Source organism: Colobus angolensis, unplaced genomic scaffold, assembly GCF_000951035.1.
Source record: "Colobus angolensis palliatus isolate OR3802 unplaced genomic scaffold, Cang.pa_1.0 Scaffold162, whole genome shotgun sequence".
Classification (NCBI taxonomy): domain Eukaryota; kingdom Metazoa; phylum Chordata; class Mammalia; order Primates; family Cercopithecidae; genus Colobus; species Colobus angolensis.
The window spans coordinates 4,597,847-4,614,863 of record NW_012114733.1 but is presented as its reverse complement, the minus strand read 5'-3'; the positions used below and the strand labels follow the sequence as shown (position 1 = coordinate 4,614,863).

Sequence of the window (17,017 nt, the reverse complement as noted above, 5' to 3'; positions counted from 1 at the left end):
GACAGACTGACTCTTCAAGTTGGTCCTCCCAGTAGGGGCCAACAGACACGTCATACAGGAGAGCTCTAGCTGGCATCTGGTGGGTCCCCCTGTGGGACAAAGCTTCCAGAGGAAGGAACAGGCAGCAATCTTTGCTGTTCTGCAGCCTTCGCCAGTCTGCAGCAGAGGTCCTGAATGTAAGGAGGAAAACTACCAAACAGAAATGAATAGTATCAACATCAACAAAAAGGACGTCCAGTCAAGAGATCCCAGCTGAAGGTCACCAACTTCAAAGACCAAAGCAGGTAGATAAATCCACAAAGATGGGGAGAAACCAGCACAAAAAGGCTGAAAATTCCAAAAAGCAGATCACCTCTTCTCCTCCGAAGGATGACAACTCCTCGCCAACAAGGGAACAGAACTGGACAGAAAATGAGTTTGACGAATTGACAGAAGTAAACTTCAGAAGGTGGATAATAACAAACTCCTCCAAGCTAAAGGAGCATATTCTAACCCAATGGAAGGAAGCTAAGAACCTTGAACAAAGGTTAGACGAATTGCTAACTAGAATCACCAGTTTAGAGAAGAATATAAATGACCTGATGGAGCTGAAAAACACAGCACGAGAACTTCATGAAGCATACACATGTATCAATAGCTGAATTGATATCAGAGACTGAAGATCAACTCAATGAAATAAAGCAAGAAGACAAGATTAGAGAAAAAAGAGTGAAAAGAAACAAAGCCTTCAAGAAATATGGGACTACGTGAAAAGGCCAAATCTACGTTTGAATGGTGTACCTGAAAGCAACAAGCAGAATGGAACCAAGTTGGAAAACATTCTTCAGGATATTATCCAGGAGAACTTCCCCAACCTAGCAAGGCAGGCCAACATTCAATTCAGGAAATACAGAGAACACTGCAAAGACACTCCTCAAGTAGAGCAACCCCAAGACACATAATTGTCAAATTCACCAAGGTTGAAATGAAGGAAAAAATATTAGGCAGAGAGAAAGGTTGGGTTACCCACAAAGGGAAGCCCATCAGACTAACAGCAGATCTCTTGGCAGAAATTCTACAAGCCCGAAGAGAGTGGGGGCCCATATTCAACATTCTTAAAGAATTTTCAACCCAGAATTTCATATCCAGCCAAACCAAGCTTCATAAGCAAAGGAGAAATAAAGTCCTTTACAGACAAGCAAATGCTGAGAGATTTGTCACCACCAGGCCTGCCTTACAAGAGCTCCTGAAGGAAGCACTAAACATGGAAACGAACAACTGGTACCAGCCACTGCAAAAACATACCAAATTGTAAAGGTCATCAAGAGTATGAAGAAACTGCATCAACTAATGGGCAAAATAACCAGCTCGCATCATAATGACAGGATCAAATTCACACATAACAATATTCACCTTAAATGTAAACGGACTAATGCCCCAATTAAAAGACACAGACTGGCAAATTGGATAGAGAGTCAAGACTCATCAGCGTGCTGTATTCAGGAGACGCATCTCACGTGCAAAGACACACACAAGCTCAAAATAAAGGGATGTAGGAATATTTACCAAGAAAATGGAAAGCAAAAATAAAAACGAGTTGCAATCCTAGTTTCTGATAAAACAGACTTTAAACAAAGATCAAAAGGGATAAAGAACGGTGTTACATAATGGTAAAGGGATCAATGCAACAAGAAGAGCTAACTATCCTAAATATATATGTACCCAAAACAGGAGCACCCAGATTTATAAAGTTCTTAGAGACCTACAAAGAGACTCAGATTCCCACACAATAATGGTGGGAGACTTTAACACCCCCTGTCAACATTAGATCACCATGATTGTATATTTAGAAAACCCTACAGTCTCAGACCAAAATCTCCTTAAGCTGATAAGCAACTTCAGCAAAGCCTCAGGATACAAAATCAATGTGCAAAAATCACAAGCATTCCTATACACCAATGACAGCCAAATTATGAGTGAACTCCCATTCACAACTGCCACTAAGACAATAAAATACCTAGGAATACAACTTGCAAGGGATGTGAAGGACCTCTTCAAGGAGAACTACAAACCACTGCTCAAGGAAATGAGGGGATACACACAAATGGAAAAACATTCCATGCTCATGGATAGGAAGAATCAGTATGGTGAAAATGGCCATACTGCCCAAAGTAATTTATAAATTCAATGCTATCTCCATCAAGCTACCATTGACTTTCTTCACAGAATTGGAAATAACTACTTTAAATTTCATATGGAACCAAAAAAGAGCCCACATAGCCAGGACAATCCTAAGAAAAAGAACAAAGCCAGAGGCATCACGCTACCTGACTTCAAACTATACTACAAGGCCACAGTAACAAAAACAGTATGGTACTGGTACCAAAACAGAGATATAGACCAATGGAACAGAACAGAGGCCTCAGAAATAATACCACACATCTGCAACCATCTGATCTTTGACAAACCTGACAAAAACAAGCAATGAGGAAGGGATTCCCTATTTAATAAATAGTGTTGGGAAAACTGGCTAGCCATATGCATAAAGCTGAAACTGGATCCCTTCTTTACACCTTATACAAAAACTAAGATGGAGTGAAGTCTTACCATAAAAACCCTGAAAGAAAACCTAGGCAATACCATTCAGGACATAGGCATGGGCAAAGACTTCATGACTAAAACACCAAAAGCAATGGCAACAGAAGCCAAAATAGACAAATGGGATATAATTAAAGAGCTTCTGCACAGCAAAAGAAACTAACATCAGAGTGAACAGGCAACCTAAAGAATGGTTGAGAAAATTTTTGCAATCTATCCATCTGACAAAGGGCTAATATCCAAAATTGACAAAGAACTTAAACTTACAAGAAAAAAAAGCCCCATCAAAAAGTGGGCAAAGGATATGAACAGACCCTTCTCAAAAGAAGACATTTATGCAGCCAACAAACATATGAAAAAAAAGCTCATCATCACTGGTCAGAGAAATGCAAATCAAAACCACAATGAGATACCATCTCACGCCAGTTAGAGTGTCAATCATTAAAAAGTCAGGAAACAACAGATGCTAGAGAGGATGTGGAGAAATAGGAACGCTTTTACACCGTTGGTGGGAGTGTAAATTAGTTCAATCATTGTAGAAGACAGTATGGCGATTCCTCAAGGGTCTAGAACCAGAAATACCATTTGACCCAGCAATCCCATTACTGGGTGTATATACTCAAAGGATTATAAATCATTCTACTATAAAGACACATGCACACGTATGTTTATTGCAGCACTGTTTACAATAGCAAAGACTCAGAACCAACCCAAATGCCCATCAATGATTGACTGGATAAAGAAAATGTGGCACATATACACCACTGAATACTATGCAGCCCTAAAAATGGATGAGTTCCTGTCCTTTGCAGGGGCATGGATGAAGCTGGAAGCCATCATTCTCAGCAAACTAACACAAGAACAGAGAACCAAACACTGCATGTTCTCACTCATAAGTGGGAGTTGAACAATGAGAACACCTGGACACAGGGAGGGGAACATCACACACCAGGGCCTGTCAGAGGGTGGGGGGCTAGGGGGAGGGATAGCATTAGGAGAAATACCTAATGTAGATGATAGGTTGATGGGTGCAGGAAACCGCCATAGCACATGTATACATATGTAACAAACCTGCACATTCTGCATATGTACCCCAGAACTTAAAGTATAATTTTAAAAAATTTAAAAGGTCGTAACTGCATCTTGGCTAAAAACAACGAGCCATAACTGCATCTTGGCTTTATTGGCCCTAAAAGGAGGAGTGTTAGAAGTTGTTCAGCTGTTTCACCTTGTATTGAACTTTTCTGAAAGAATTCACTCAAAGCTTAAATAATTTGCACAGATATCTTTGAACTCAAAGTTCATGCTCTATTTTGGTGAGTGGTGGTACCCTTTCCTCCTGTGGAGTTTAGAATAAACAATGGGTCACTCTGACTGAAAGGCAATTTCTTCTCGTCCTCCTACCCTTACTCCCAAATAAGAGAACGCCCTTCATCCTTTGCTATTTTTTTGATAATGGGGATGATTGAAAACTCCTACATATGCTGAAGCTCAACATTTACCTAATAATTTCTGTGAAATTCAGAAGTACCATTTCATTCTAAGATAAAGGATTCTAACTGAAGTAAACATTTCCATGTTGAGTTCTTTGCTCACATGAGCCATCTAGGTCTTTTAACAGCAATTAAAAGGCTCTGTGGACATGGAATAACCCCTGAAAATAGGGGGATACAGAAGAACACAGATCTGTTTTTCTGTTAAAAAGATATCAACCAGTATATTAAAAAGTTTATTTCAGTAACATTATAAGGCAACAATCTTCAGTCAGCAAACCAGTGACAAGAAATTGACAAACACTCCTACAGCTTCCTGAGACAGCAGGCTGGCTTGTGGCCCCCTTGGTGGTAACATCTTAAGGAATCCTATCATGTTTGTTTATTTACGCTAAACTGTAAAAACAAACACTTCATGCGACAATCATTCTTAGGTCAAACACAAGAACGAACTACTTTGAAACTGTAATTCTTCACACTTTTTCCCTGAATATGCTGTACTGTACTACTAACATTTAAATTCTGTAGAAAATAATGCATTTGTTAGTGACTTTGTTAGAGCTTGGAAAGACCCTTTTAGAATTTAAATGATCACTTATAAAAAAATTTTAATCTCAGAATCTACTAATGTGACAAACAGTATACTTAACAGTTGAGTCATAAATACTGTGTATTATTGCTTGACCATCTCTAGCATTTAAATGACTTCCCAGAATATTACACAAGCCCTGAGACTAGTGAGCATCTTATTACTGACCTTGTACACCACCAAAGTTTCATAATGCTAAAGAAAACCAAAACAAAAGACAATGGTTTACACAGGAAAATAACCCAAAGGCAATACGAAAACAGTCATAATTTATTACTGATAAAGAGTAAAGGCATCCTTCCCAAAGTGGGGGGAAATCACAGGGAACACTAATTATATCAGATAAACCACAGGGATGGAAAATAGGCCCATATTTTAAAATCCATTGAGAAATCATTACTTTTTCTCCACAACTGTGATTCTATACAAGATACAAACCCTGCAAACCTTTTGTGCTACCTGATGGATAAAAGTAGCAGGAGCCAGACTCCTGAAGCACTTGAGACTGATTTCTACGAAGTCCAGGAAAAGCAATGACTCCAGTGAGCAGTGCTGATGCATGTGACAGCCTAACGTGTTATTATTCAGCTCTGGTTGCAGCCCTATCTACGTGGGCCCAGTTAGTTTTTAGGGAGTCACAGATTAGGCAGGCAATGAGGAGCATGATTTTAAAAAGCACATCATACACATTAAACAAGCAACTTCAAGGACATTTTCTCCTGCGATGCACACTTACTGTGCTCTTTCTATTCAGACAGATCCACAGACCACCTTTCAAGACCATTCCTCTCTCATTTCCTCCATCACCCAAGATAAATCTAGCTACCCTTTTTTGTTTTGTTAACTGTGCCTTTTCTTTCAACTTTTTGTCCTTCTTAAAATTTGTCCAGTGTTTCACATTTCCTAATGATGAAAAGAAAGCTTGCACAGTTTACCATTGATCTCACCAACCCCTTCACTGCTGGAACCAAAAAGCCATGAGAGGTACTGCTGTGATACACCTTACAAGCTACATAGCCATCTTCAAAATGAAAACCACCTTTAAGTCCTCATGCTGCCACTATGCAGGATCTGAACCACCTACAGGTACAGTGGTCTCATTCCAGTATAAGCCACAACCTCAAGTCTCAGGAAAGCCAGCCTGCTGGATAGTAAGTTACTGAGAAAAACTAATCTATTCAACTGGCTGGAAAACAAAAAGGCCCAGTGCATCAATAAGATCATACCATAAAGGATTAATCTTGTATAACACAAGACTCCTAGGAAACAAAAGAGAATAAATATTTATAAAATGCCCACTACTCCCAGCCTTCCTTCTACCCCAGAATAGCCCAGGTGGCAGCTCAGTGCTCTGAGGAAGGAAGTTAAGGTCATGTACTGGCACAAACAATATTCTGAACCAAAAGAACCTACGAAAACCAGAGGGATATGTGGCCAAATACTCCCCTTTTCAACTTGGTAAGATGGAGAGGGGTAAACAGACATGTTTCAGAGGAAAACAGGCATAGAAAACCACCTCAGGAAAGCAGCACAGCAGTGGATCTGAGTGCCCATTTGTCAGGACAGTGAGTCACCAGCTCAACACAGGGTCCAGGCCTCAGCACAGAGACACAAAGCACATCTGAGAGGCTGCCTGAAGAAACAGCTAGACAAAGGCTACAGCCTCAAGAGCGCAATGCTTCTCTTCTCTCCCAGCCCCATGGCAATCACCTCCCAGTGACCTACACAGAGTTATATTCTCAAGGGGAATCACTACCCCAGTGAATGATATTTTACCCACCATCCACGAATACAACAAATGGTTTTGGGGCTTAAATTGGAAACAACTTTTGTCTCATTAACAATGGTCTGACAGTGTACATCTTTCTTGATCCTAACAGGGCACCCCCTGAAGTGGTTTGTTGGCTTTTGTCCTTAAGGTCATATGAAATGACGTGTGTGTAGTGGCAGTACCCACATGTGCTTAAGTGCCAGAAGACTGGCATTTTCAAGTGTCAACAGGCCATGCATCATTGTGCCACAACTAAACCCTTATAGTGCTTGGCCCTGAAAAGTGTTAACCCAGAAAGTTCTTTGAACATATGCTCATTAAAATTCATTGACTTACGTTACAAACATCCACGTAACATAGGGAGAAACCATGTCACATGGAGTATCCACTGGGCATGTACTTAGAGCTCATCCACAAGACTAAAACACAAAGAGATCGTAGGTGCACACCCAGGCAGAGGGAAATGTCCAATCTGGGAACCTTTCCTTCAGAGCATCCAGTTGAGGGGATCTCTTGTCTTCCCCAGACAGATAGTGGGCAGCAATGGCCACAGTGACCATTCCTTCAGGATGTTCTTCTGAGACCTGCCAGAGAAAATCAATTAGTTCTCCAGTTCTCAGAAGCCAGAATACTGAACCCAAGGTTCTTGCTAAATACCTCCTGGGAACCTGTATCAATGAAACAAACAATGCTGGGAAATTTGCACCTGCACTTCTATCCAGAACTGCCATGCAGAAGCCTGGAGTCCATGGGAGTAAAAGACAAAGTAGTCTCCTCCTTTACTTGTGACTGGGGTGCCATTACCAAGAGACCACTGAGAAAGCGTTGACCCTTTGTGGGCTCGAACATAAAAGGACATATGGCTTGGTCCTGTAAGGTAAAAGGAAGAAAGAACAGTTAATCTTTGTAAAAGGATCAGAAAAATAACCCACAATCCAAACCAGACTTCATAAAGGTTCATGCCTGTATGACTTTAAATATACTCGCTATTAAAGCTAATGGAGGTTTACCAGTTTGGACACTTAGTGTGAATCAACAAGGTTAAATAATGAGGTACAGGAGAAAAGGCACAGACTCTAAATGAGAAAGCCTGTGTTACGTTGGTCCTATCACTTAACTGCTGCATGACATCAGGAATTTAATCTATGTCACAATTTCTTCATCTATGAAATAGATTTTTTGAGGGGATTATATTAGAAAAAGCATATGAAAGTGTTGGCAAAACTGCAAAGTGCTATAACAGTACTGAATGGGATTGTCATTATGAATCGGGTTGTAATTTTCAGAGTTGATCATGTAATACCTTAAAATATGTTTTACTAGTTTTCCTGAAACTTCAAGCTAGAAAGTATCAGCTCAGTTCTGAAAATTTAGTCATCACTGGGAACTTCCAAGGAAACTGATGATAGTGGCAGTCAAGCTAAAACTAAAATAGATAAAACTAAACAAAAACACACCCTCAGCCTAACTTGAAGACAGAGAATATCCACATGTGCAATAACCGTAAATTTTTAAATCTGAGGAAGCAATCTCACATACGTGTGCCCACCGTGCTTCTGCTGCAAGGCTTTGTGGCAAACACAGACCAAGTAAGTCCACCCTAAATCTGAAAATACCACTATAGTGTCCAGTCAAAGAAAGGTTTACAGGGCAGGGACTTAAAAGTATATATTACTGAAGTAACAGTCTTCAAAACCAAAACTTCTCAGGGAAAAATAAACCAAAAAAGAAGGAAGAGGCATCCTCTGGCATTTGGGTGATGAAGGTGAAAAGAAGCAAAAGAAAATTCAGGATCTCGCAAGAAAAATCCAATCAAAAACGCTGAATGAGATATGTATTATTCATTCACACCAATGCAAACTTACTAAGGAATCTAGACTTTATTACACTGACAGAAAAGGAAGCCATTGCTAGAAATCTTACAAAACAGCGCAAAAATGAAGAAGAAAAGGACAAACAGACCCATAGTTATTACCCAAAAAAAAAAAAAAATCAGAAAATTCCTCTTGGGAAAAAAAACCCAACCATGAAGCAGAAGAAAATGTTATGATCACACTCCAACTACAAATATATCCATACAAACATTTGGGCATATTTAAAACCCCACTATGAATCAGAAATTCTTACTAGAAGGAAGAATTAAAAGGACTGACTAGACTCAGAAAACAAATGGAGGAAAAAGGCAAAATTACCTTAGAAATGAAGACAATTACAAGATGCCCAACAGAATAGATTCAAAGGAAAATTTATTAACAGGCATAAAGACAGGAGAAATACTAAGAAAATTAAAATGGGAAAAAGCAAAGTAAAAAAGGTTAGCGATAGTGGTAAAAATGGAAGGCAGGTCAAAAAGAAATATTCATTTGGTACCCCAGAAGAAAACCAAACAATGAAACAGAACTAATATTTAAAACTATAATCCAAGAAAGCATTCCAGAAATAAAAGGAGAGCTGAATCTACACGTTGAAAGGGATTACCTGGCACCTTAGAATATTAACATAGAACAAACAACTTCAAAACATAACCTAGTAAAACAGATTTCAAAGAAAAAAAACTCTTCAAGGTCTTCAGTAAAAAGATCAAGTAACTTACAAAAAAATTACATTGTATCAGACTCCAAAAACAAAATATAAAATAAGGCAACAATGGAACAGCAATTTTTTAAAAAAATATTGGAAAATGTGAACCGAAGATTTTATGTCTACCAACTTGTCCTTCAACTATCAAGGTTATAGAAAACCAATTTTAGCCATATAGAAACAGAGCACTCATGAGCCCTTCTTCAGAAACAGTCTAGAGAATAAGAAACAGTCTAGAGAATAAGATTCATCCAACCAAGAGATAACTCTACAAACTTCAGCAAAAGAACTTTTTCTTGAGACGGGGTTTTGCTCTATCACCTAGGTTTGAGTGCAGTGGCGTGAACACAGCCAACTGCTCTATCACCTAGGCTGGAGTGCAGTGGCATGAACACAGCCCACTGCAGCCTTGACTTCCTTTGCTTGAGCAATCCTGTTGCCTCAGCCTCCCAAGTAGCTGGGACTACAGATGCATGCTACAAACCTGGCTTTTTTTTTTTTTTTTTTTTGGTAGAAATGGGGTCTCCCCATGTTGCCCAGGCTGGTCTCGAGCTCCTGGGCTCAAGCCATCTTCCCACCTCAACCTCCCAAAGTACTCCCAAAGTAAGCCACCACACCTGGCCAAAAGAACTTACTATAGTGAGGATTTTAATACATCCAAATGTATTACAAAAACACTAAGGTGAAGGTATAAAACAAATGTACAAATGTTACATGCTGTAACAAAAATTGGATGGAAAATGGGAGAAAGAGGAAAATATAATAAGCATGCTGTTGTACAGGTTAATTGGTGGGAGTTAAAACAATGCTACCTTTATTTATTTATTTTTTTTTTCTGAGACGGAGTCTCGCTCTGTGGCCCAGGCTGGAGTGCAGGGGCGCAATTTCAGCTCACTGCAACCTCTGCCTCCCGGGTTCAAGTAAAATAATAGAGAATTAAAACAAATATAAACATTCATAAATGCCAGAAAATAAATGTTTTAAAGAGCATAGAAGACACCTCATAGAAAAAAGGAACATAACAAATAAAGCAACACATGTAATTATAAAATATTGTGACAACTGAGGCCAAATGTATGAGTAATAAAAATTAATGTAAATAAACCTAACTTACCCACTAAAAGAAAAAAAATTTCAACTTGGCTTACAAAGCCAAGCCCAATCACATACTGTATGTTTCCTGAATACAGAGAGATTCAGAAAGGGTAAACGAAGGTATGAACAAAGGTATTTCAGGCAAGTGGAAATTATTTAAAAGTCCTATCTTATTTCTGAAAAAATAGAATTCAAGGCAAAAGCATTAAATATAAAAGGGGTACTTTTTCATACTAAAAGTCACAATTCACAATGAAGACATAAAAATTGTGAATATCTATGCATCAGATAACACAGCAACCACTTTATAAAGAAAACTACAGGAGTCGTATAGAAGATATATACATATAAACACAAAAATAAGAAACTCCAATATTCCATTCAGTACAAGACGCGTCAATCGAGCAAAAAATGAGGATGACATAGGTAGACTTAAAATGACCAATGAGGTAGATCACGTGGATGTATACAGGTTGAGTATTCCTTATTTGAAATGCTTGAGACCAGAAGTGTTTCAGATTTTGGAATACTTGCATTACCCTACAGGTATCATGCAGGCCTTTTTGGCATTTTAAACAATATCTTTACACAACAGAACAGAGAATAAGCAAAAAAAAAAAACAAAAACAAAAAAACAAAAGTGTGTAATGCACATAGGTCTGAGGTTCATGTGAGGTATTATGAGAAACCTGCCATTGGCATATGCAGCCTACACACATACCATTTTATTACTCTTTACAGGCATGCTTGCATGGAGAATCCGGGTGTATGAGGAATGTATGTCATAGTTGAAAGGGGCTGGGATGGTTTTCTTCCCCCAGGGATGCTGAATAACTGTGTTGTGTGCCTATGTTTTGACTATGACCTGTCATATGAGGTCAGATGTGGAAATTTTCTTTTCTTTTTCTTTTTTTTTTTTTTGAGACATGGTCTCACTCTGTCACCGAGGCTGGGATGCAGTGGTGCAATTATGGCTCACTGCAGTCTCCAATTCCTGGACTCAAGCAGTCCTCCCTCCTGGGTAGCTAGGACTACAGGTGTGAGCTATTATACCTGGCTAATGTTTTAATTTTTTGTAGAGACAAGGTCTGACTATGTTGCCCAGGCTGGTCCCAAACTCCTGGCCCCAAGTGATTCTTCTGCCTTGGCCTTCCCAAATGTGGGGATTACAGGTATAAGCCACCACGGCTGGCAGAATTTTCCTTTTGTGGCATCAAGCATCAAGTTGGTGCTCAAAAAGTTTTGGATTTCAGATTTTTGGATGAGGGTGCTCAATCTGTATATATCAAAACTTTATGTACTGATAATACGAAATATACCTTCTCAAGTGAGCATCAAACACTTACAAAATCGAGTACTAGAGGACACACAAGAAATATGGGAAAGTTATATAAAATGAGAAATAAATGACATTGATCACAATTCAATAAAATGGAATTGTTGAAATTAACAATAAAACAGCTTTCCTCTGGAATTAAAGACTCTTCCGTGAAAGAGGAAGTACAAACTGAAATTACAGAATTTTTTTAAAACAGGAACTACTAGATACATGCAAAACAGTAATAAGAGGAAAATTCATAGCAATAAATTTTGGGGGGTGTTAGATGCAATGGCTAATGCCTGTAATCTTAACACTTTAGGAGGCCAAGGCAGGAGGATCACTTGAGGGCAATATAGCGAGACACCATCTCTAGATAAAGTTTTTTTAAAAATTTGCCAGGAGTGGTGACACACACCTGTAGTCCCAGCCACTCCAGAGGCTGAGATAGGAGGATCACTTGGAGCCCATGAGTTTGATGCTGCAGTGAGCCATGATCACATCACTGCACTCCAGTCTGAGTGACCAGGGAGATTCCAAATCAAAAATATGTCTTTTTTCAGTAAAATAAATTTTTAAAAGTGACTTGGGTCAAAAAGAACAACAAAGTAACCAAAAGAAAGCAAAGATGAAAGCAAGAATCAATGAAATACAGAACAAAAACAGACCTAATTTTTAAAAATAGAAGTTTTTTTCCCTAAATTAACAAAATAAGACAATTGCTAGCTAAATCAAGAAAGGAGCAGTGGGGAAAGAGAGCAAAACAGAGAAAACACAAATATACAAAAAGATAAATAAAAAGAAAAATAATCTAAACAATAAATTTATAAAATCACATGACTATTTTGCAGGCCTCTATACTAATAAATTTGAAAACCCAGAAGAAATCAGTACTTTTCTAGGAAAATATAGATTACCAAAACTGAGCACATTAAAGATATCAAGTTTAAACAGACCAGTTTCCCTAGAAAAAATTAAGGAACTGCCCCCCATTAAAGCACCAGGCCCTGATGGCGTTCACAGAGGAATTCAAGGCAACTTCCCAACCAAATAGCTCCAATGCTCCATAAACTGTTCCAAGGTATTGAAAATGAAGGAAAACTAATTGTTCTTATAAAGTATTAATATAATAAAGAGTACAAAGAAAAAAGCAGACCAGTATCACTCATGAATATTAATGCACAATTTCCCAGTAATATCAACAAACAGAATCCAACATCACATTAATAAAATAACAGGCCATAAAAAAGACACAATGAAGAAAATTCCTATCACTGCCTTCATAGATACTCAAAAAGCCTTTCTCAAAATTAAACACTCATTTCTTGTTTTTAAAATTCAACAAGATGACAGCTGATGAATGCTTGCTGAAAATGATTTTAAAAAGTATGTACCTTAGTCCTAAGACCAGGATCTTAAATATGAGGAAAACACTGGAGACCTTTGCACTAATATCAAAAACAAGACAAGGATGCTCACTATATCCGTAACTTCAACACTGTGCTAGAATTTATTAGCCAACTGGACAATCAATTAGAGGCATAAAAATTGGTAGAAAAGAAATAAAACTGTATTTGCAGATGATATGCAGCAGTCAATAAACCACAGCTGAGATCTATTTTTGTATGGCCCTCAGGCTAGGAATGGTTTTTACATTTTTAATGGCTGGTAAACAAAGAAAAAAAAAGGGGGAAAACAAAAGAATGTGACCGAGGCAAGGCCTAAATTATTTACCTGGATGATATGGTTTGCCTGTGTCCCCACCCAAATCTCATCTTGAATTGTAACTCCCACAATTCCCACGTGTGGTGAGAGGAACCCAGTGGGAGGTGGTTGAATCTTGGGGGCACATCTTTCTCATGCTGTTCTCATGATAGTGAATTAGTCTCACAAGATCGGATGGTTTTAAAAACGGTAGTTTCCCTGCACAAGCTCTCTTTGCCTGCTGCCATCCATGTAAGACATGACTTGCTCCTCCTTGCCTTTCACCTTCTGCCATGATTGTAAGGCTTCCCCAGCCACGTGGAACTGTAAGTCCAATAAACCTCTTTCTTTTGTAAATTGCCCAGTTTTGGGTATATCTTTATCAGCAGCATGAGGAACTGTAAGTCCAATAAACCTCTTTCTTTTGTAAATTGCCCAGTCTCAGGTATGTCTTTATCAGCAACATGTAAACAGACTAATACAGTAAACTGGTACCAGTAGAGTGGGGTGCTGCTGAAAAGGTACCCAAAAATGTGGGAGCAACTTTGGAACTGGGTAAAAGGCAGAGGCTGTAACAGTTCTGGAGGGCTCAGAAGAAGAGGAAAATGTGGGAAAGTCTGGAACGTCCTAGAGACTTGTTGAATGGCTGTGACCAAAATACTGATAATGATAATGATATGGAAAATAAAGTCCAGGCTGAGATGGTCTTGGACAGAAATGAGGAACTTCTTGGGAACTAGAGCAAAGGTAACTCTTCTTATGTTTTCGCAAAGAGACTGGCAGCATTTTGCCCCTGCCCTAGAGATATGTGGAACTCTGAACTCAATTGAGAGAGATGATTTAGGGTAGCTGGTGGAAGGAATTTCTAAGCAGCAAAGCACTCAAGAGGTGACTTGGGTGCTGTTAAAGGCAGTTTTATAAGGGAAGCAGAGCACAAAATTCAGAAAATTTGCAGCCTGACAATGCAACAGAAAAGAAAAGCCCATTTTCTGAGAAGAAATTCAAGCCAGCTGCAGAAATTTGCATAAGTAACAAGGAGCCAAATTTTAATCCCCAAGACAATAGGGAAAACGTCTCCAGGGCATGTCAGAGGTCTTCACAGCAGCCCCTCCCATCACTGGTCCAGAGGCCTAGGAGGAAAAAGTGGTTTCATGGGCTATGCCCAGGGTCTCCATGCTGTATGCAGCCTAGTGACTTAGTGCCCTGCATCTCAACCACTTCAGCCATGGCTGAAAGGGACCAACGCAGAGCTCAGGACGTGGCTTCAAAGGGTGCAACCCTCAAGCCTTGGCAGCTTCCACATGGTGTTGAGCCTGTGAGCACAGAGAAGTCAAAAACTGGGGTTTGGGAACCTCTGCCTAGATTTCAGAAGATGTATGGAAACACATGGATGCCCAGGCAGAAGTTTGTGCAGGGGTGGGGACTTCATGGAGAACTTCTGTTAGGGCAGTGTGGAAGGGAAATGTGGGGTTGGAGCCCCCACACAGAGTCCCTGCTGGGGCACTGCCTAGTGGAGCTACAAGAAGAGGCTACTATCCTCCAGACCCCAGGATAGTGGATCCACTGACAGCTTGCACTATGCTCCTGGAAAAGCCACAGACACTCAACGCCAGTCAGTGAAGGCAGCTGGGGTGAGACTGTACCTGCAAAGCCACAGGGATGGAGCTGCCCGAGACCATGGAAACCCACCTCTTGCATCCATGTGACTTGGATGTGAAACATGGAATCAAAGGAGATCATTTTGGAACTTTAAGATTTGACTGCCCTGCTGGATTTTGGACTTGCATGAGGCCTGTAGCCCCTTTGTTTTGGCCAATTTCTCTCATTTGGAATGGCTGTATTTACCCAATGCCTGTACCCCCTTGTATCTAGGAAGTAACTAACTTGCTTTTGATTTTACAGGCTCATAGGCAGATGGGACTTGCTTTGTCTCAGATGAGACTTTGGACTGTGGACTTTTAATGCTAAAATGAGTTAAGACCTTAGGGGACTGTTGGGAAGGCACAGCTGGTTTTGAAATGTGAGGACATGAGATTTGGGAAGGGCCGGGGTGGAATGATACGGTTTGGCTGCATCCCCACCCAAATTTCATCTTGAATTGTAACTCTCACAATTTCCACATATGGTGGGAGGAATACAGTGGGAGGTGGATGAATTTTGAGGGCAGGTCTTTCCCGTGCTGTTCTTGTGATAGTGAATGAGTCTCACAAGATCTGATGGTTTTAAAAACTGGAGCTTCCCCGCACAAGCTGTCTTTGCCTGCTGCCATCCATATAAGATGTGACTTGCTCCTCCTTGCCTTTCACCTTCCGCCATGATCTGAGGCCACCCCAGCCACATGGAACTGTAAGTCCAATAAACCTCTTTCTTTTGTAAATTGTCCAGTCTCGGGTATGTCTTTATGAGCAGCATAAAAACAGACTGCCCCTTTAGAGAAAAAGTTTGTGAACCCCTGGTATATCTGGAGAACCCAAGGATATCAATGGTTAAACTAACTCAAAAAATACAAGATTCAGTTAGGTAGTAGGATATAAAATTGACATGTAGAAATCAACTGCCTTCACACATACAAAAAATAATCAGAGGATATAATGGTAGAGAGATGCCCTCAATTATAAACAGCAACACAATCTAGATGAGAAAAACCTCTCAGACAGGGTTTCGCTCTGTCGCCCAGCCTGGAGTATAGTAGCACAATCATAGCTCACTGCAACCTCAAATTCTATGCCCAAGCGATTCTTCTACCTCAGCCTCCCAAGTAGCTGGGACTACAGGTGTGCACAAGCACTCTTAATTTTTTTCTTTTTTTGTAGAGATAGAGTCTCACTATATTGCCTAGGCTGGTCCCAGGCTCAAGCAATCTGCCTACCTCAGCCTCCCAAGTAGCTGGGACTACAGGTGTGCACAAGCACTCTTAATTTTTTTCTTTTTTTGTAGAGATAGAGTCTCACTATATTGCCTAGGCTGGTCCCAGGCTCAAGCAATCTGCCTACCTCAGCCTCCCAAAGTGCTGGGACTATAGGGGGAAAACCCCTGAAAGACATAAAAATAGATTTGAACAAACAAAATGTCATTCCCAGGTCACTGATAGGATGACTCAACATTGTATCAGTTCTCCTGAAGGTAATTTATAAATTTATTATGATACTCCAAAAATACCAATAAGCAATAAGCTTTATATTAGAATTGGGTAAGTTATTACTGATGTTCATATGAAAAAGAAAATAGTAAGGAAGATAAACAAAAACAGCAAGGAAAATACTGAAAAACAAAAACTACAAAGGAGCTTAATGCTTTCAATCATGAAAATACTATAAAGCTTCTATAATTAAAAGTGTAATAACTAGTATACAAATAGACCTACACACACATAGTCAAATGATTTCTAATAAGGGCACCAAAGCAATTCAATGGTAAAAGTATTTTCAAAAAATGGTGCTAGGAACACTTGATATCCATAAAGGAAAAAAAGAGCCTTGACCCCTACACCTCAGACCATACACAAAAATTAATTCAAGGTGGATCACAGGCCTAAACATAAAAGCTAAAGCTGTAAAGCTTCTAGGAGGAAACGTGAGAATTTATGTTTGTGACCACTAGGTAGGCAATGATTTTTTAGAGGAATAAAAAGCACTGATTCTGAAAGAAAATCCTGATATACTGGAATTCAGAGAAATTTAAAACTTCTGCACATCAAAAGACAACATTAAAAAAAGAATGTAGAAAATCTTCACAAAATATATCAGATGAAGGATTTTTATCTGGAATACACAAACTCTTACAAGTCAAGAAGAAACATAATTTTTTTTTTTTTTTTTTTTTTTTTTTGAGATTGAGACAGCTTCTTGCCAGACTGAATTCTCATCTCCATATCTCACTTTAACAAGAGC

General features: G+C 39.4%; 1 protein-coding gene across 1 annotated transcript in view; it reads right to left on the bottom strand.

Annotated features, from left to right (window-relative positions):
- Positions 1–4,293: 4,293 nt before the first annotated feature.
- Positions 4,294–17,017, bottom strand: part of ERMP1 (endoplasmic reticulum metallopeptidase 1) — a 64,855-nt gene continuing 52,131 nt past the window's right edge. The window contains exons 15-16 of the mRNA XM_011937358.1: positions 7,137–7,300; positions 4,294–7,014 (exon numbers count right to left, since the gene is read on the bottom strand). Coding sequence (XP_011792748.1) covers positions 6,850–7,014; positions 7,137–7,300 — 329 coding nt within the window. The 3' untranslated portion in view covers positions 4,294–6,849. The remainder of the gene's footprint in view (positions 7,015–7,136; positions 7,301–17,017) is intronic.